Source organism: Microcaecilia unicolor, chromosome 8 (assembly GCF_901765095.1).
Source record: "Microcaecilia unicolor chromosome 8, aMicUni1.1, whole genome shotgun sequence".
Taxonomy (NCBI): Eukaryota; Metazoa; Chordata; class Amphibia; order Gymnophiona; family Siphonopidae; genus Microcaecilia; species Microcaecilia unicolor.
Window position 1 is genome coordinate 62,057,754 of NC_044038.1, and position 21,894 is coordinate 62,079,647.

General features: G+C 44.6%; 1 protein-coding gene across 1 annotated transcript in view; it reads right to left on the reverse strand.

The window, feature by feature from the left end:
* CREBBP (CREB binding protein) overlaps nucleotides 1-21,894 on the reverse strand; it is an 846,007-nt gene that overhangs the window by 165,019 nt on the left and 659,094 nt on the right. Inside the window, exon 24 of the mRNA XM_030211575.1 lies at nucleotides 3,955-4,105. Coding sequence (XP_030067435.1) covers nucleotides 3,955-4,105 — 151 coding nt within the window. The remainder of the gene's footprint in view (nucleotides 1-3,954; nucleotides 4,106-21,894) is intronic.

The window sequence follows — 21,894 nt, forward strand, 5'->3', positions numbered from 1 at the left end:
TGTCTGATACCGATGGTGAGGCCTCGTGGGAGGAGGAGGAGGACATCAGATATTTCTCTGACGAGGAGTCTGATGGCCTTCCTTCTGATCCCACTCCCTCCCCTGAAAGGCAGCTTTCTCCTCCCGAGAGTCTGTCTTTTGCGGCCTTTGTCCGGGAGATGTCTACGGCCATCCCCTTCCCGATGGTTGTGGAGGACGAGCCCAGGGCTGAAATGTTTGAGCTCCTGGACTATCCATCTACACCTAAGGAAGCGTCCACAGTACCCATGCATCATGTCCTAAAAAAGACATTGCTGGCGAACTGGACAAAGCCTTTAAGTAATCCCCACATTCCCAAGAAGATCGAGTCCCAGTACCGGATCCATGGGGACCCAGAGCTGATGCGCACTCAGTTGCCTCACAACTCTGGAGTTGTGGATCTGGCCTTAAAGAAGGCTAAGAATTCTAGGGAGCATGCTTCGGCGCCCCCGGGCAAAGACTCTAGAACCTTAGACTCCTTTGGGAGGAAGGCCTACCATTCCTCTATGCTCGTGGCCAAAATTTAGTCTTACCAGCTCTACACGAGCATACACATGCGTAACAATTTGCGGCAGTTGGCGGGCTTGGTGGACAAGCTCCCTCCTGAGCAAGCCAAGCCATTTCAGGAGGTGGTCAGGCAGCTGAAGGCGTGCAGAAAATTCCTGGCCAGAGGGGTATATGATACCTTTGATGTTGCGTCCAGGGCCGCTGCTCAAGGTGTGGTGATGCGCAGACTCTCATGGCTGCGTGCCTCCGACCTGGAGAATAGGATCCACCAGCGGATTGCGGACTCGCCTTGCGGACAATATTTTTGGAGAGAAGGTCGAACAGGTGGTAGAGCAGCTCCACCAGCGGGATACCACTTTCGACAAGTTTTCTAGCCGGCAGCCTTCAGCTTCTACCTCCACAGGTAGACGTTTTTATGGGGGAAGGAAGACTGTTCCCTACTATTCTGGTAAGCGTAGGTACAATCCTCCTTCTCGACAGCCTGCGGCCCAGGCTAAGCCCCAGCTCGCTCTCGTCAGCAGCGTGCGCCTCAGCGAGGCCCCTCGGCTCCCCAGCAAAAGCAAGGGGCGAGCTTTTGACTGGCTCCAGCAGAGCATAGCCGACATCAACGTGTCAGTGCCGGGCGATCTGCCGGTCGGGGGGAGGTTGAAAGTTTTTCACCAAAGGTGGCCTCTCATAACCTCCGATCAGTGGGTTCTTCAAATAGTCTGGCAAGGGTACACCCTCAATTTGGCCTCCAAACCTCCAAATTGCCCACCGGGAGCTCAGTCTTACAGCTTCCAGCACAAGCAGGTACTTGCAGAGGAACTCTCCGCCCTTCTCAGCGCCAATGCGGTCGAGCCCGTGCCATCCGGGCAAGAAGGGCTGGGATTCTATTCCAGGTACTTCCTTGTGGAAAAGAAAACAGGGGGAATGCGTCCCATCCTAGACCTAAGGGCCCTGAACAAATATCTGGTCAAGGAAAAGTTCAGGATGCTTTCCCTGGGCACCCTTCTTCCCATGATTCAGGAAAATGATTGGCTATGCTCTCTGGACTTGAAGGACGCCTACACGCACATCCCGATACTGCCAGCTCACAGACAGTATCTGCGATTTCAGCTGGGCACACGTCACTTCCAGTACTGTGTGCTACCCTTTGGGCTCGCCTCTGCGCCCAGAGTGTTCATGAAGTGCTTAGCTGTAGTAGCAGCGGCGCTTCGCAGGCTGGGAGTACACGTGTTCCCCTATCTCAACGATTGGCTGGTGAAGAACACATCCGAGGCAGGAGCTCTACAGTCCATGCAGATGACTATTCGCCTCCTGGAGCTACTGGGGTTTGTGATAAATTACCCAAAGTCCCATCTTCTCCCAGTACAGAGACTCGAATTCATAGGAGCTCTGCTGGATTCTCGGACGGCTCGTGCCTATCTCCCAGAGAAGAGAGCCAACAACTTGTCGTCCCTCGTCTCGCGGGTGCGAGCATCCCAGCAGATGCGGGAAGGAGACCGGTGTCGATGCTTCTTTGACTTTTTCAAACGAAGCATGTCACCGGAACTTCCCGGTACCGACGAGGAGGACGTAGAATCCAACCGTCGCTTCCTTGGGGCCGAGGCCGAAGAACGTCGGTCTCGGGGGGGCTGTACCTCAGGAGCCCTCAGGGTAGGGGGAGACCCACCCGAAGGCTCACCGCCACCAGCAGGGGAATGGACAGCCCTCACCTGCACTCCAGTCGAAGCACCACCGTCCAACGACATCAGCACTAGTGGAGGTCCCGGTACCACCGACGCCGACGCAGCCTTCCGATGTCTCGGCCCCGACGATGCAGAGGGTCGATGCCTCGATGCAATTGATACAGTCGCCGCCGAGGTTGGAGGTCTTGACGCTGTCTCGGTGCAGTTGCCGACGAAGAGCCCGAAAACAACACGTTCCACTGGGCCAATCTCGCTACCTGAGTCCTTTTTTGTAAAAGGGCGCAAAGACTGCAGGCCTGCGGGCGGTGCCCAGCCCCCAGACACTGAAGACACGAAGCATGCCTATCAGTGAGCGAGATTACCCGGGCGCACTGGGTGCACTTCTTGAAGCCGCTGGGAGACTTCGATGACATGGGCGGAAAAATCATGCCGGCGAAATCAAAACTCGTAATTGCGGTAAGGCACCAAAAAGAGGGGGAGAAAAAACTCGACCCGAGGCCTCAAAAGGGCCTACCCCAAAAACGAAAGAAAACTTAACGGGGCAAAAACTGGAAATCCCTTTTTTTTTTTTTAAAGCGAAAAGTCAAAAAGACGCGCGAGGGTCAACTTAAGGGGCGCGAACGGCGCAAACACGACCGTACCGAGCGCGGACAAAAGAAGACTGACGAACACGAGCCGGTTCGGGCGGGAAGATGGCCGCGCATGGGCGCGCGAGGACTAGCAAAGGCTAGTGAAGTTTCCGATTGGAGGGGCTGCCGTGGACGTCACCCATCAGTGAGAACAAGCAGCCTGCTTGTCCTTGGAGAAAAAGTATTACTATGTTACTTCATGGAGTGTCCCCTAGTCTTATTATTTTCCGAAAAAATTAGAAAGAGTCAATTCATGTTTACCTGTTCTACACCACTCAGGATTTTGTACATCTCTCCACTCCCCCCCCCCAGTCATCTCTTTTCCGAGCTGAAGAGCCCTAACCTCTTAAACATTTCCTCATATGAGAGTAGTTCCATCCCCTTAATCATTCTGGTTGCCCTTCTTTGAACCTTTTCTAATTCTCTATATCTTTGAGATATGGTGATCAGAATTGCACACAATACTTTGAGCAACATCTGCTAGAAAATGTGCAAGATGTATGGTCACAAAAGTAGCCAAAAAAAAAACTCTAAAAATAAAATAAAACAAAGAAAAAACCCCGAGGGCATTTTAATTTTTTTTGTTTTGTTACATTTGTACACCACGCTTTCCCACTCATGGCAGGCTCAATGCGGCGGGCAATGGAGGGTTAAGTGACTTGCCCAGAGTCACAAGGAGCTGCCTGTGCCGGGAATGGAACTCAGTTCCTCAGTTCCCCAGGACCAAAGTCCACCACCCTAACCACTAGGCCACTCCTCCACTCCACAATTTGAGATTGTAAACCACTTTGATCTGCTTTGCATGAAAAGTGGTATATTAAGCCTGCATAAACAAGCATTTATTTATTTGTGACATTTATATCCCAAATTATCCCAAACAAGTTTGAGTTCAATGTGGCTTACAATAAACAAACAAACATGTGTGGTGGAGGCTGCGTGGAAAATGTCCGCGTATGCTTAGACAGCTTTCTTGGCTTCTTTGGGCCTTAACAGAGCTTTTCTATATCAGCACTAATGGGTAACATCACCCATATTTGTGATTGTCAAAGGAGAAAAGCACAAGGCCTAAATAAATAACATTTGAATGGCAAGAGTCAGGCAAAGAAACAAAAAGACACGCGATTACTTACTTGGATTTCATGCCTGGCTTAACCTCCACAGTTTTATCTGAACTAGCCACCACACGGACAAAAACTTCTCCAGCTTCAGGGTGATTTTGTCGCCGCAAGAATTTGTTTACTCGGTCTTCTAAATGGTTTCCTAATCGGGTTGTCTGTAGCCCTACAGATGGAAAGAAAGAAATGAACAAAAGGCAAGATGATTCTTTTCACTATAGTAATGCAATAGATGTCAGCAAATAAGGACCACTTGGAATACCCAGTCTGGAAGGGTGACAAACTTCTCTAGGGTTGGGAATATCTCTCTATTGCTCTTAAAGTCACTTTCAGGGCTAAGAGAATATTACAGCTACAAGCTGTACAATCTAAATAAGCAAACAAATTTGACTGCCTTTAGATGATTATGCCTGATCCATTTTGTCATTAGCTTGGAAGCATCACCAAATCCCCCTGACAACCATGCTAGATGGCCTATCACTTCCCTAGCTGTTTCTGTAAATATTTAAAATAAAACAAACTCCTTTGAGCAGGTTGTTTCAGCTGGAATGTTGAGTCCATTTTCAGAACAGTTGTTGGAAAACCATTAAAGATAACACACATACAAGACAGCATCAAAATCAATCCAAAAGCATAATACACCTGGATGCATACCAATAAAACCATTAACAAACTAGATACCTTGGGAATAATGGCTATTGAAGTGATTAGCCAAGGCTATTTGTGTTCATCTATGCAGTGGTAACTATTACAAGCTACCATGGAAATATATGACTATGTGGTGTTTATTTCATAAAGTTATAGCTTGCTGAGGAAATATATTTCATAATGACACTATCCAAACTATTAAAGAAAAAGATTAAGGAAATTATGTTTTCAGATCTCTAAATAAAAGGGTCAATATTCAAAGGGGTTGAACCAGACAGGAGAGGCTACTGCCTGGTTAAACTCTGCTGAGCTGGACAGGCTATTGAATAGGTTAGGGGTGGACTGGGGGCAGAGTTGGGGTAGAGCCACTACTTAGCCAGCAGCGATACTCAGTCTGCTAACCAGCTAAGTAAACAGATAAATTTATGACAGCAAAAAAGGATGTGTTGTCACACTAACCTTGATATTTAATGTTTGAGGCCAGAAATGCCCCATTACTGAATATCCTGGGTTAATACAGCCCGTGGCAGTCAGCGGCTTACAAGCTGCTTACTGCTGCAGAGCAAATATCAGGCCCAAAATGACAAAAATATAAAATAAACAAAAATATAATATGGAGAAATCAAGAATCACTTGTTCTTTCCATTAGTCCCACTAGACCAGTCCAGAACCTGTGGGTTGTATCACTGACCAGCGGATGGCGACAGAAAGGAAAAAGTCCTGAGTGCTACACCCTACAAGGTTAACGTGCATTACAAGGTCATCAGTACTTCGAATGGCAAAGTAATGGACCACTTATTTTCCTTTTTTTAATTGAATTTTCACATTACTAGCACTCTTCATAATGAATAGTTGACAACAATTTTTGAAAATGCTAAACTATTGTAGAAAATTGTACATTAGAAATGAGAACATTAATCGGTCCTATCTAGAACAAAAATAGCAAAGTTACCGCAAACTAGAGCAGTCAAGTAGCATCTAATATACTAGGACAGGAACCTGGACTGGTCTGGTGGGTCTATAGGAAAGAAAACTAGCAGTTAAGACCTAATTTCTCCTTCCGTAGCATCCTTACCAGACTAGTTAAGATCCTGGGGATATAGAAAAGCACTCCTTAATGAATGAGAGCTTCTTCAACTCCTACTCTCGTCCAAAATGTAGCTTATTATGTCACCATCACACTCAAACTATAATGCTTTGCAAGCGCATGAAAGGAGGTCCATGTTGTGATCTAGAAACGTCAATGAGTATTACGGAGTCTACATCTGCACCAGAAAATACTACAACTTTTGTGGAATAAGCCCTTATGGCTTTGGAAATCTGCATGTTCTTAACACAGAAGTGTACAAAAGAGTTTGAGGCAAATGAGCAATGGTCTGTTTACAAATAGCTTGTCCTTTTCTACGTCCTCTAAAAAGGAAAATAATTTGTCCGAAGCTCAATACTATTAGTAATCTCCAAGTACCTTATAAGGTCAATAAATATGCAAGAATGCACATTTCTAGATTGCTGACCGCAACCTTCCCTACGAAAGGAAGGAGGAGACACAGAATTACATGAAAAGGAGATACAACATTAGGAAGGAGGATGGCACTGTTCTGATTAAAACCCCATTCTATGTAAAACGGAGAAAGGGATCTGTACAAGAAAAGGCTTGTAATTCAGAAACCCTTTGAGTAAATGTCCTAAGAAGATTCTCCCCACAGATCAAACTCTTCCAAGAAGAAGCGTATTGAGACAGTTACTGGAAACCCAAACTGCTGCCTGTCCACAGCCAGAAGAGATGCCTGGATAAGATAGCTTTTTTGTTAATTTTTCAATTTTTATATTTCTAGTGTAACAATTTACGTCCAAAAATAATTGAACAAAAGGCAACAGCAGCAGAAAAACAGAAAAGAACACTCTCAACAAAGAAAATACATAACTAACATAGTAACATAGTAGATGACAGCAGAAAAAAAACCTGCACGGTTCATCCAGTCTGCCCAACAAGATAAACTCATATGTGCTACTTTTTGTGTATACCCTAACTTGATTTGTACCTGTCCTCTTCAGCGCACAGACCTTATAAGTCTGCCCAGCACGATCCCCGCCTCCCAACCACCAGCCCCGCCTTCCACCACCAGCTCTGGCACAGACCGTATAAGTCTGCCCAGCATTATCCTCATCTCCCAACCATCAGCCCCGGCACAGACCGTATAAGTCTGCCCAGCACTATCCCCGCCTCCCAACCATCAGTCCCGCCTCCCACCACCGGCTCTGGCACAGACCGTATAAGTCTGCCCAGCACTATCCCCTCCTCCCAACCACCGGCTCTGCCACCCAATCTCAGCTAAGCTCCTGAGGATCCATTCCTTCTGAACAGGATTCCTTTATGTTTATCCCACACGTTTGAATTCTGTTACCGTTTTCATTTCCACCACCTCCCGCGGGAGGGCATTCCAAGCATCCACTACTTTCTCCGTTAAGAAATACTTCCTGAACAAAGATTACAACATAAAAGGGGCCATCAAGAAAATCAAAGAAAAACAAAAAGCATATTTACTAAGACATAAATACATAAGTATTGCCATACTGTGAAAGACCAAAGGTCCATCGAGCCCAGCATCCTGTTTCCAACAGTGGCCAATCCAGGTCACAAATACCCGGCAAGATCCCAAAAATGTACAAAACATTTTATACTGTTTATCCCAGAAATAGTGGATTTTTCCCAAGTCCATTTAATAACGGTCTATGGACTTTTCCTTTAGGAAGCCGTCCAAACCTTTTTAAAACTCCGCTAAGCTAACCGCCTTTACCACATTCTCTGGCAACGAATTCCAGAGTTTAATTACACGTTGAGTGAAGAAACATTTTCTCAGATTCGTTTTAAATTTACTACATTGTAGCTTCATCGCATGCCCCCTAGTCCTAGTATTTTTGCGAAGCGTGAACAGACACTTCACATCTACCCGTTCAATTCCACTCATTATTTTATAGACCTCTATCATATCTCCTCCCTCAGCTGCCTTTTCTCCAAGCTGAACAGCCCTAACCGCTTTAGCCTTTCCTCATAGGGAAGTCGTCCCATCCCCTTTATCATTTTCGTCGCCCTTCTCTGCACCTTTTCTAATTCTACTATCTTTTTTGAGATGCGGTGACCAGAACTGAACACAATATTCGAGGTGCAGTCGCACCATGGAGCGATACAACGGCATTATAACAACCTCATTTTTGTTTTCCATTCCTTTACTAATAATACCTAACAGGCATAGGGTCAAGCTACAGCAGACAACATAGTACGTGCGTAAAAACTCTGGATTATTAGTAATCACTACTCTAGGCCCCTCTCTCACAACCAAAAAAGTCAGGGGTCCTTTTATGAAGCTGTGGCAAAAGGGGGCCTGTGCTGGCATCGGTGCGTGTTTTTGATGCATGCCGAGGCTCCCCTTTTACTGCAGTGGGTAAAAGGTAGGTCTTTTTTTTTTCCAAGAAATGGTCGTGCGGCAAGTGAATCACTTGCCATGCAGCGATTTCGGAAGGGGGGGGGGGGTGGAGTACTTACCGTCACCCACTGAGGTGACAGTGAGGGCTCCTATGCTAACCAGGCATGATTACCACCGGGTACATACTGACACTACAAAAATTGAAATATATTTGCAGCTCCAGAAATGGCACGTGCTGGGGGAGGGAACTACCACTGGGCTACTGTGGTAGCACAGCGGTACTTCCCTTTTAGCGAGCGGTAAGCCTGCATTCGTAAAAGGGCCCCTCAAATGAGCTACCTGGAATCAAAGAGTACATAAGTACATAAGTAGTGCCATACTGGGAAAGACCAAAGGTCCATCTAGCCCAGCATCCTGTCACCGACAGTGGCCAATCCAGGTCAAGGGCACCTGGCACGCTCCCCAAACGTAAAAACATTCCAGACAAGTTGTACCTAAAAATGAGGAATTTTTCCAGTCCATTTAATAGCGGTCTATGGACTTGTCCTTTAGGAATCTATCTAACCCCTTTTTAAACTCCGTCAAGCTAACCGCCCGTACCACGTTCTCCGGCAATGAATTCCAGAGTCTAATTACACGTTGGGTGAAGAAAAATTTTCTCCGATTCGTTTTAAATTTACCACACTGTAGCTTCAACTCATGCCCTCTAGTCCTAGTATTTTTGGATAGCGTGAACAGTCGCTTCACATCCACCCGATCCATTCCACTCATTATTTTATACACTTCTATCATATCTCCCCTCAGCCGTCTCTTCTCCAAGCTGAAAAGCCCTAGCCTTCTCAGCCTCTCTTCATAGGAAAGTCGTCCCATCCCCACTATCATTTTCGTCGCCCTTCGCTGTACCTTTTCCAATTCTACTATATCTTTTTTGAGATACGGAGACCAGTACTGAACACAATACTCCAGGTGCGGTCGCACCATGGAGCGATACAACGGCATTATAACATCCGCACACCTGGACTCCATACCCTTCTTAATAACACCCAACATTCTATTCGCTTTCCTAGCCGCAGCAGCACACTGAGCAGAAGGTTTCAGCGTATCATCGACGACGACACCCAGATCCCTTTCTTGATCCGTAACTCCTAACGCGGAACCTTGCAAGACGTAGCTATAATTCGGGTTCCTCTTACCCACATGCATCACTTTGCACTTGTCAACATTGAACTTCATCTGCCACTTGCACGCCCATTCTCCCAGTCTCGCAAGGTCCTCCTGTAATCGTTCACATTCCTCCTGCGACTTGACGACCCTGAATAATTTTGTGTCATCGGCGAATTTAATTACCTCACTAGTTATTCCCATCTCTAGGTCATTTATAAATACATTAAAAAGCAACGGACCCAGCACAGACCCCTGCGGGACCCCACTAACTACCCTCCTCCACTGAGAATACTGGCCACGCAATCCTACTCTCTGCTTCCTATCTTTCAACCAGTTCTTAATCCATAATAATACCCTACCTCCGATTCCATGACTCTGCAATTTCTTCAGGAGTCTTTCGTGCGGCACTTTGTCAAACGCCTTCTGAAAATCCAGATATACAATATCAACCGGCTCCCCATTGTCCACATGTTTGCTTACCCCCTCAAAAAAATGCATTAGATTGGTGAGGCAAGACTTCCCTTCACTAAATCCGTGCTGACTTTGTCTCATCAGTCCATGTTTTTGTATATGCTCTGCAATTTTATTCTTAATAATAGCCTCCACCATCTTGCCCGGCACCGACGTCAGACTCACCGGTCTATAATTTCCCGGATCTCCTCTGGAACCCTTCTTAAAAATCGGAGTAACATTGGCTACCCTCCAGTCTTCCGGTATTACACTCGATTTTAGGGACAGATTGCATATTTCTAACAGTAGCTCCGCAAGTTCATTTTTTAGTTCTATTAATACTCTGGGATGAATACCATCAGGTCCCGGTGATTTACTACTCTTCAGCTTGCTGAACTGACCCATTACATCCTCCAAGGTTACAGAGAATTTGTTTAGTTTCTCCGATTCCCCCGCTTCAAATATTCTTTCCGGCACCGGTGTCCCCCCCAAATCCTCCTCGGTGAAGACCGAAGCAAAGAATTCGTTTAATTTCTCCGCTACGGCTTTGTCCTCCTTGATCGCCCCTTTAACACCATTTTCGTCCAGCGGCCCAACCGACTCTTTGGCCGGTTTCCTGCTTTTAATGTATCTAAAAAAGTTTTTACTATGTATTTTTGCTTCCAACGCTAATTTCTTCTCAAAGTCCTTTTTTGCCCTCCTTATCTCCGCTTTGCATTTGGCTTGGCATTCCTTATGATCTATCCTGTTACTTTCAGTTGGTTCTCTTCTCCACTTTCTGAAGGATTGTTTTTTGGCTCTAATGATTTCCTTTAAGTACTGCTTACCCTTAAATGAACTTAAATGAAACAAAACATCTACAAGTAAATTTCAACATGAATCTCACACCTAAGAAGTTCCAATGCCTCTTCTGCAAATCACAAGAAAAAAAAAAATCAGGAAAATCAAAACTTTATTTTAGGACTATAAATGAGCTGCTTTGGGGATTTAAAGTCCCAATCAGGTTCTAATGTGAAATCCAACACTAGAGTGCAGCGGGTTGCGGACCTGGGGAGATGAGTTTCACATTAGAACCTAATCAAAACTTTATTTTAGGAATATAAATACGCTCTTTTTGGGATTTAGTCTCAAAAACAGTGTTCCAATTAGGTTCTAATGTGAAACCCAACACTAGAGTGCAGTGATTTGTGGACCTGGGGAGTCAGGTTCGATTCCCACTGCTGTCTGATGGACGGCAGTGGGTTGAGATCCTAGGGAAGCAGGTTCAATTCCCTCTGCAGCTCCGTGTGACCCTGGTCAAGTCACTTAGCCCTCCATTGCACCAGATACAATATACAACAGACTGTGAGCCCATTAGGGACAGTGCAAAGTACCTATAATAGAAATTGTAAACTGACAGTTGCCTCAGGGATCCCTTGCAGTATGTCAAGTCCTGAAAATAAGGAGAACTAGCCTAGTGGTTAGAGTACCAGTCTTGACATCCAGAGGTGGCTGGTTGAAATATCACTGCTGCTCCTTGTGATCTTGGGCAAGTCACTTAACCCTCCATTGCCTCAGGTACAAAATTAGATTGTGAGCACTCCAGGGACAGAGAAATGCCCAGTGTACCTGAATGTAACACACCCCAAGCAACTACTGAAAAAGGTGTGAGCAAAATCTAAATAAAAAAAGAAAAGAAAAGGAGTAATCCTCTTGATCATCAATTCCCGAGAGCCTTCAAAAAACTCGGTCAGGTTCAAAACCTCTGTGTCCCACCTTGAACTCCTACCATGCAGCCTCTGCCAGCTCTGCAAAGAGTCATATACTGAGCTCAAGCAATGAGTATTACTACTTATTTCTACAGAGCTATTAAATGTTCACTGTGCTGTACACGTTATATGCAGGTACTTTCTCTGTTTCTTGTGGGCTCACAATCAAAGTTTTGTGCCTGGGACAATGGAGAGTTAGGTGACTTGCCCAGGGTCACAAGGAGCTGCAGTGGGAATTGATCCTGGTTCCACAGAATCTCAGTCCACTGCACTAACCATTCAGTTGTAATTTTCAAAACCTGCAATACTCTGAGGACGTCAACTAGATGTATTAAAGGAAATTTTGGTAAGTTAAGACATCAAGTTGATTTTCTTGTTTTGATTTCCAAAAGCTCCAATTTCTCACTGGATGGCACATAATCATCTGATAGAAGAACTTAAATGTGTACTCCTGATGCAGGTGGCAGCCCCTAGAGGAGGGGGGATGTTAGTGAGACACTTTTGGCAATTGAGCAGAGGTACATTTTCTCGTGGAGTACAGTGGCCCCAGGGGGACTTAATTTAGAAGTAGAGTGGTTGTAAGGGTGCCACTGTCTTTAAAAGAAGGTGGATATGATTAGAGGGCAGGTATTTAATCCCGGAAGAGGTGTGTATGGGTATGAAGCTTGAGAAATGGAAGTCTGGGTCTCTAGCAGGACAGCAGTCCCACTGGTAAGCAGCCATTGTTCGTATTAAAGAATTACTATGAAAAATGTTGATATATTTTTGATTTGTCAATGAAGATGAGATGGCTATGACTACGGTATATGTTGTTGGGCCATTACAGATTATATGGGAAGTGGCTCCTCCTGAAGAAGGACCACAAAATGTGGTCACACATAGAGGAACTGACTAATGTGTGTGGACCTAACTGAATTTAATGGGCTTGACGGAAACTTTCCTGCTACATTAGAAGTGTCAACATAAAAAGCGTTCAATGTGTCAAGTCATTAAGGAATTATAGTCGCTCATCGGCACCATCAGCAAGTGAAGGATTTGATTGCAGCTGTGGACAATTGTGAAACAACGCTGAGGAATAATATTTCTCTATAATAAAGAAGAATCAGCTCGAGCTATGATGCAAGTTCGATTGATATTGGAGCTGCTATATGGATGAAGGTGTTGAGAAGTGACTAAGCCTTATAGGTAAACCTTGGGGTCTGAATGGGACCAGGGAGCAATATAGGTTAAAATAGGTGTTGAAGGTGATATGATACATGCGAATAATCTTTGATGCAAAATGTCTGTGGGATAGAGTTCTGTTCAAGTTCCAAGGGGTTGTATGTAGGGATATGATTTTGTTATAATAAAATGTATGTGAATATTTAAAAAACAAAGTCTGGAGTACTCGATATTTTAGTAAAAATTTAATGCCAAGAAGTGTAGTGATGCATTTGGGGTGTAGAAACCCAAAAGAGAGATACCAAATAGGAAGGGAGATATTAGTAAGCTCGACTCAGGAGAGAGACCTTGGGGTGTTGGTGTCGGAGGATATGAAAGTGAAGAAACAATGTGACAAGGTGACGGCCATAGCCAGAAGGATGCTAGGCTGCATAGAGAGGGGTATAACCAGCAGAAGAAAGGCGGTGTTGATGCCCCTCTACAAGTCGATGGTAAGGCCACACTTGGAGTACTGTGTTCAGTTTTGGAGGCCTTATCTTACTAAAGATGTAAAAAGACTGGAAGTGGTGCAAAGAAAAGCTACAAAAATGGTATGAGTATTGCGTTGCAAACCATACAAAGAGACTTGCTGACATGAACATGTATACCTTCGAGGAAAGGAGAAACGGGGTGATATGATACAGACGTTCAAATATTTGAAAGGTATTAATCAGCAAATGAACCTTTTCCAGAGACGGGAAGGTGGTAGAACTAGAGGACATGAATTGAGGTTGAAGGGGGGCAGACTCAGGAATAATGTCAGGAAGTATTTTTTCACAGAGAGGGTGGTAGATACATAGAATGCCCTCCCGCGGGAGGTGGTGGAGATGAAAACGGTAATGGAATTCAAATGTGCATGGGATAAACACAAAGGAATCCTGTTTAGAAGGAATGGATCTACGGAACCTTAGTGGAGATTGGGTGGCAACGCCAGTATTTGGAGAGTAAAACCGGTGCAAGGCAGACTTCTACGGTCTGTGCCCTGAGAAAGGCAGGGACAAATCAAACTCGGGTATACATATAAAGTATTACATACCATGTAAAATGAGTTTATCTTGTTGAGCAGACTGGATGGACCGTTTAGGTCTTTATCTGCCATCATTTCATTTACTATGTAAAACCACTATGGAGCCTCTCGACTTTTGAAACAAAATATTCACCTGACAAGAATTTTTTCCTTCCTGACATATTATTAATAAAAAAATAATTTATGTGATTTATTAGTACTTTCCATTATTTTTCTGATGATAGAACTTTTTTTGGCTAGATTCATTTGCTGGTTATAAAATCGCTGGAGATGTCTACATGTAATCTTCAGATCTGGGGAACCTGTTTCTCTCCAGAGCCTTTCAGTTCACCCAAACTGCTTTCTAATTAATCTAAGACCAGGATATCACATCACTCATTATTCTATGAGCTCTTGACAAACTTCTTTAATAGGACAATGTCATCCATTTTTGTCTTAAGTATTGATTCCCAAAGTAATGCTTGCTATTCCACCAATTTAATCAAAAAAGCATCTGGGAAAAAGGTAAAAACTGGTGACAGTTTTTCTACGTCAAGTTAGTAGAAATCTTTAATAAAAATCTTTCCTCTCAATAAATGTGTTCCAGCTAAAAGATTATCTACATAAGTGAGCTCTACTAAACACTGAATTTAAAAACTAATCTGTCCATGTGAAGGAATCAACAAAAGTAGCAATATTTTAGGACCTTTTTGTATAATCAGACTTTATACAGTCTAAAATAGAGCCTGCAATATGAGTATAAGCAGCTGTTAAAGATTTTACACTTATCTAACTACGGCATCCTCTTGGTGCATAGGTAATCACACTCCTTCCAAATGTTCCCCCCAATCATTGTGGTTCTGTTTTAAAAACAATCCATGTTGCAATCCACACATTCCTCTTCACATTTTTTTCCAAATATGTAAATAAATTGCTGCCATTTCTCTCTAATATACTCAAAGAATGGGGAAAGTTTGGAAGGAGTGTGATTACCTATGCATCAAGAGGAAGCCAGCATTAGGTAAGTGTCAAATCTTTATTTAATAGCCGCTTGTTATTTAAAGTGTCACCGAGTACCAAACACTTTTAAACACATTTGAATTTTTCTATTTGCAATTTAATTTTTTGGATTTATGAACATGAGATCTCTATTTATTTTGTATATTAAAGCCACCACCACAAAATCTCTTTGAATTATAATTATACAAGCATAAGTATCACAAAGAACTAAATATGGGAAGACCTCAGTATCAACAGAAGCCACTTCTTAATGTTTCTATAGTTTTTCTAGAGCAAGTGTACAGTATATGAACGAGTTGTCTATAGAGTGGTCACTCATTCATTGTTCTGTACCATCACAGATACTTCCCAAATATAAGATGTTAGAAGTGTGCAACAACTTAATATGTTCTCAACGTCTTGGAATAAAAAAATAAAAATTGTAGTTCATCTTCTGTAACGTGCTAATTATAGTAACATAGTAAATGGCGGCAGATAAAGACCTGTACGGTCCATCCAGTCTGCCCAACAAGATAAACTCATTTTACATGGTATGTGATATTGCACTGTGCTGTATGTAACCCACTGGATCATACAAGCATATAAATATCCATATAAAGCAAAAAACTTAAATCACTTATCTCAGGTAGCCATATGCTCTGCATCAGGCTAATGTCTAAATAACAGTGCTTGATGCCTCCGGTTTGACAAGGAGCCTTGTTTTGTTCACTGCTTCAGAAGCTAGCAACTAATGCTGGTGTCTTGTCAGTTAGCGTCCTTCTGCTAGTGTCTCTAATGCCACACACTAAAACATAACTTTTACTCCCGATGCAGTAAACTAACGGGCAGGGGTGGGCTTTGCAGTTATTTATATTGTCACTTTAAAAATTACATTGATGGATAGGAGATCTAATCTAGAATTGGAAAGTTTGGTGTGGTGGTTGAAGTCCACTTTACAGGCAAATGGCTAATATATTGATTGCCTGAGCTACAAACTATATTTATGCAGTATGCAATACAAATTTTTTTTTTTTTTTTACAAATTGTGTTGCTAGGAGATATAATTTTCATTCAGAAGACAGATCTTCCCATGAAGTGACAGTATTCATAACATAGTAACATAGTAGATGACGGCAGAAAAAGACCTGCATGGTCCATCCAGTCTGCCCAACAAGATAAACTCATATGTGCTACTTTTTGTGTATACCTTACCTTGATTTGTATCTGTCATTTTCAGGGCAAAGACCGTATAAGTCTGCCCAGCACTATCCCTGCCTCCCAACCACTGGCTCTGGGACAGACCATATAAGTCTGCCCAGAACTATCCTCGCCTCCCAACCACCAGCCCCACCTCCCACCACCGGCTCTGCCACCTAATCTCAGCTAAGCTTCTGAGGATCCATTCCCTCGGAACAGAATTCCTTTATGTTTACCCCACGCATGTTTCAATTTCATTACTGTTTTCCTCTCCACCACCTCCCGCGGAAGAGCATTCCAAGCATCCATCACTCTCTCCGTGAAAAAATACTTCCTGACATTTTTCTTGAGTCTGCCCCCCTTCAATCTCGTATCGTGCCCTCTAGTTCTACCGCCTTCCCATCTACGGAAAAGGTTCATTTGCGGATTAATACCTTTGTTTTAGTGCTAAATTTGTGGCTGATAAACAAAAGAAAACGCATAAGGATGGGCATCACCTAGATATGATTGCACCATCCTATAATAGCGTAAGAGAGGCATTAGTAGGTACTTGGTCTACATCAGCTATAATTTGGTCTGATCATTATTAGAATTTATGCTTAAAGTGGAGGAGAAAGGTGAAAAGTGTGAGGGAGGAGGGGAAGTGGAAGCAGTGTAGACCAAGGACAGAAACAAAGAAAAATGTAAGCAGAAAAAGACCATATGGCCTATCCAGTCTGCTCATCCATGCCATCTACTCTCCCTATCACTCTCTTAGAGATCCTATGTACTTGTCCCAAGCTCTCTTGAATTCAGACAATGTTTTCGTCTTCACCACTTCCACCAGGAGGCTGTTCCACAAATTCACCACCTTTTCTGTGAAGTAGTATTTCCTCAGATTTCTGAGTCTATCCCCTTTCACCTTCATCCTATGCCCCCTCGTTCCAGAGCTTCCTTTCAACTGAAAGCCTCTCCTGTGGTGCATTTATGTTGTATAGGTATTTAAATGCCTCTAAAATATCTCCCTTCTCCCATCTTTTTTCCAAAGTATACATACTGAGATCTTTATGTCTGTCCCCATACGCTTTATGATGAAGACCACTGACCATTTTAGTAGCTGCCCTCTGTACCAACTCCATCCTGTTTATATCTTTTTGAAGGTATGGTCTCCAGAATTGTACACAATATTCTTAATAAGGTCTCACCAGAGTCTTATACAGGGGCATCACCACTTCCTTTTTCCTACTGGCCACTCTTCTCCCTATGCATCCAAGCATCCTTCTAGCTTTCACCATCTTCTTTTCTACCAGTTTGGCCATCTTAAGATTATCAGGTGCGATCACCCCCAAGTCCCGCTCTTCTTTTGTGCACAAATAGTTCTTCACACCCTAAAATGTACCGTTCGCTTGGTTTTTTGCAGCCCAAATGTTGACTGTTTTCCTCTTTCTGCAGATAATTTTTTGGTGTGGTTCAGACATCGATGGGGTTGGAGCACAAACCAGTAGGAAATTTCTTTAATAAATGGAAAGGAAATATGATAGTGTTTTTAGATGAATTGGCCTCTTTGAACTGCAGATGGTCTCAAAGGTCAAAAACTCCATTCATCTACTAAAACAAAAGCAAGAATGTAGGAAATTGGAAAGACATTCATTAGGGTAAAGTGGAAAAAACAGCTTAACTGCTGTAAAAGATTGATCAGGGAGGAGAAGGAACAGTAAAGTAAGTATGAATAGTGGTAGCAGAAGAGCTGTTTCCAGTGCTGAAGCAGTTGTCCCAAGCACCAATTTGGGCAGTACAACAGAAATAACACATTGCCTGTTTTTTTCTTTTGAGGAAAAGTAGTTAGATTGACAGGGATCTCATGGAAATCATTAAGCAGCAAAAATCCAAGGACGGAGTTATCCATAGGAATGAAGGAAGGTAAGGTTGAGGACTTATGTGCAACCTTGGCATGTTGTTTGTGGGAATGGTTTTCACATATGTCTATATGGGAGGTTGCTATGTGGGTAAAGAAATTTGAAAAACGGCAACAAGTTGATAGCTAATTAATACTGTAAACCAAGAAGGGTAGTATATCAAATGGTGTGAATAAATAAATCTCTATCCTAGAAATATATTTGATAAATTATCAATGGATTTATTGTGCTGGTTGATGTTTATTAATAGAGCCCTATAGGACAGCTGATTCCACTAGAACTTGGATATATTGGGGGTAATTCTACAAATAAAAAAATTAACATTTACTCACAAATACACACACAAATGATTAGAATACTGGCAAATACTTTCCTTTAGTCACAGCAGATGAATCCATTAACTGATGGGTTATGTCCGCCTACTAGCAAGTGGAGATAGAGAACACTGAAAAACCATAGTGCTCTATGGACGGCTAGCTCCATCAGCCTTCAGTATTTGAAACTTCCAAAGCAGAGTGTATCCTCAAAGTAGAATAACATGAACTTTCCTCACAGCGAACGAATGCCCCAGAACAGTAGCAATAATCGCACAAAGGAGGAACGATCTCAACCTCCTGTAACAGAACAGAAATCCTGAAGACTGTTTTCCAACTTCTCCCAATGAGGGAACATGTCTGCAGGAAACAACTGAACAAATAAACAGAGAGGGAGGGATCATGGATTCATCTGCTGTGATTAAAGGAAAGAAAATTACCAAAGTAAGAACCTAATTTTCCCTTCCTTGTCATCAGCAGCAGATGAATCCATTAACTGATGGGATGCACAAAAGCATTCCCTAGTTAGGGCAGGAATCTGTCACTCCCTGAGGAAGCACTTGCGCTCCAAACTGCGTGTCCCGCTTTGCTGCAACATCCAGCCTGTAATGCCGGACAAAGGAGAGCTTAGAAGCCCAAGTAGCCGCACTATGGATCTCCTGAAGAGAGAGTGCTCCTGTTTCGGCCCACGAAGAGGAAATCGCTGTAGTGGAATGCGCTTTAAATGTGTCAGGCGGAGACCGTCCTGACAGCAGATACGCAGAAAAAATGACTTCCTTGAGCCAACGGGCTATAGTGGCCTTAGACGTCGGAGTCCCTCTTCGAGGATCTGAAAACTAGACAAAAAGGTGATCAGAGGTCCTGAAGTCATTTGACATTTGCAGATACTGCAAGAGAGCGCTGCGAACAACCAGAAGATGTAACTGCCCAAAAGATTCCGGAAACTCCTCCCTAGTAAAGGAGGGCAGATAAATGGGCTGGTTTAGAGATTCAAGATGGCGACCTAGCAGGACGTGCGACTAAGACGCTCCTGAGGATTACTCTGCAATGTACCTTTTTCCACTGGAATTATGCCGAAAAGGAAAGGGAAGCCGAGGGGACCACCCCTCCCGAAGCAGATCCCTTCCTTGTCTGGGCAGCAGTCTGTCAACATTTTTGGTTTCCACTCCAACTGCGGGCGTTTCCATTAGCGGGGAAAGAAAGAGCCCTGCTCAGGAGAGCAATCTTTCGCTCAGCTCGCTGGGACCGTTGACCCCGACGCCACCGCGTGCACCCGGAAGCGCTGTACCGACCGCCGAAGACAGAGCGGAATCGAAGGAGTGGTGCGCTCCGGGGGTAATCGCGACGCCAGATACACTCTTAGGGCTGGCTCAGGGAACCCAGTGAATGCCCGGAATAACAGTGGGGGAAACCGTGGAGGAACCGCCATCAACAACTACACAAGAGGAAATTACTTCTTGTGTTTTGGCGATGCAGCCTCTGGTTAAACCCCAAGAGGTTTCACTGGAGACGATATGGACGGCTCTGGAATCTCTTCACAAGGTTTGTACCTCATTTATTACTGTCTCCCTGAATAATGCAACGCAGATAAAGCAAATGCTACATACCTGTAGAAAGTATTCTCCAAGGACAGCAGGCTGATTGTTCTCACTGATGGGTGACGTCCACGGCACCCCCTCCAATCGGAATCTTCACTAGCAAAGACGTTTGCTAGCCCTCGCGCGCCGATGCGCACCGCACATGCGCGGTCGTCTTCCCGCCCGAACCGGCTCGTGTTCGTCAGTCCCGTATATAGCAAGACAAAGACAAGGGAAGACACAACTCCAAAGGGGAGGCGGGCGGGTTTGTGAGAACAATCAGCCTGCTGTCCTCGGAGAATACCTTCTACAGGTATGTAGCATTCGCTTTCTCCGAGGACAAGCAGGCTGCTTGTTCTCACTGATGGGGTATCCCTAGCCCCCAGGCTCACTCAAAACAACAAACATGGTCAATTGGGCCTCGCAATGGCGAGGACATAACTGAGATTGACCTAACATTTTATTGAACTAACTGAGAGTGTAGCCTGGAACAGAATAAAAAATGGGCCTAGGGGGGGTGGAGTTGGATTCAAACCCCAAACAGATTCTGAAGCACCAACTGCCCGAACCGACTGTCGCGTCGGGTATCCTGCTGCAGGCAGTAATGAGATGTGAATGTGTGGACAGATGACCACGTCGCAGCTTTGCAGATTTCTTCAATAGTGGCTGACTTCAAGTGGGCCACTGACGCTGCCATGGCTCTAACATTGTGAGCCGTGACATGGCCCTCAAGAGCCAGCCCATCCTGGGCGTAAGTGAAGGAAATGCAATCTGCTAGCCAATTGGATATGGTGCGTTTCCCCACAGCCACTCCCCTGCTGTTGGGATCAAAAGAAACAAACATTTGGGCGGACTGTCTGTTGGGCTGTGTCCGCTCCAGATAGAAGGCCAATGCTCTTTTGCAGTCCAATGTGTGCAGCTGACATTCAGCAGGGCAGGAATGAGGACGGGGAAAGAATGTTGGCAAGACAATTGACTGGTTCAGATGGAACACCGACACCACCTTTGGCAAGAACTTAGGGTGAGTGCGGAGGACTACTCTATTATGATGAAATTTGGTATAAGGAGCATGAGCTACTAGGGCTTGAAGCTCACTGACTCTACGAGCTGAAGTTACTGCCACTAAGAAAATGACCTTCCAGGTCAAGTACTTCAGATGGCATGAATTCAGTGGCTCAAAAGGAGGTTTCATCAGCTGGGTGAGAACGACATTGAGATCCCATGACACTGTGGGAGGTTTGATGGGAGGCTTTGACAGAAGCAAACCTCTCATAAAGTGAACAACTAAAGGCTGTCCCGAGATCGGCTTACCTTCTGCACGGTAATGGTATGCACTGATTGCGCTAAGGTGAAGCCTTACAGAGTTGGTCTTGAGACCAGACTCAGACAAGTGTAGAAGGTAGTCAAGCAGGGTCTGTGTAGGACAAGAGCGAGGATCTAAGGCCTTGCTGTCACACCAGACGGCAAACCTCCTCCATAAAAAGAAGTAACTCCTCTTAGTGGAATCTTTCCTGGAATCAAGCAAGACATGGGAGACACCCACCATCAGACCTAAAGAGGCAAAATCTACGCTCTCAACATCCAGGCCGTGAGAACCAGAGACTGAAGGTTGGGATGCAGAAGAGCCCCTTCGTTCTGGGTGATGAGGGTCGGAAAACACTCCACGGTTCTTCGGAGGACTCCAGAAGAAGAGGGAACCAGATCTGACGCTGCCAAAAAGGAGCAATCAGAATCATGGTGCCTCGGTCTTGCTTGAGTTTCAACAAAGTCTTCCCCACCAGAGGTATGGGAGGATAAGCATACAGCAGGCCTTCCCCCCAATCCAGGAGGAAGGCATCCGATTCCAGTCGGCCGTGGGCCTGAAGTCTGGAACAGAACTGAGGGACCTTGTGGTTGGCTCGAGATGCATAGAGATCTACCAAGGGGGTGCCCCACACTTGGAAGATCCGGCGCACTACTCTGGAGTTGAGCGACCACTCGTGAGGTTGCATAATCCTGCTCAACCTGTCAGCCAGACTGTTGTTTAAGCCTGCCAGATATGTGGCTTGGAGAAACATGCCGTAACGGCGAGCCCACAGCCACATGCTGACGGCTTCCTGACACAGGGGGCGAGATCCGGTGCCCCCCTGCTTGTTGATGTAATACATGGCAACCTGATTGTCTGTCTGAATTTGGATAATTTGGTGGGACAGCCGATCTCTGAAAGCCTTCAGAGCGTTCCAGACCGCTCGTAACTCCAGGAGATTGATCTGTAGACCTTGTTCCTGGAGGGACCAGCTTCCCTGGGTGTGAAACCCATCGACATGAACTCCCCACCCCAGGAGAGACGCAT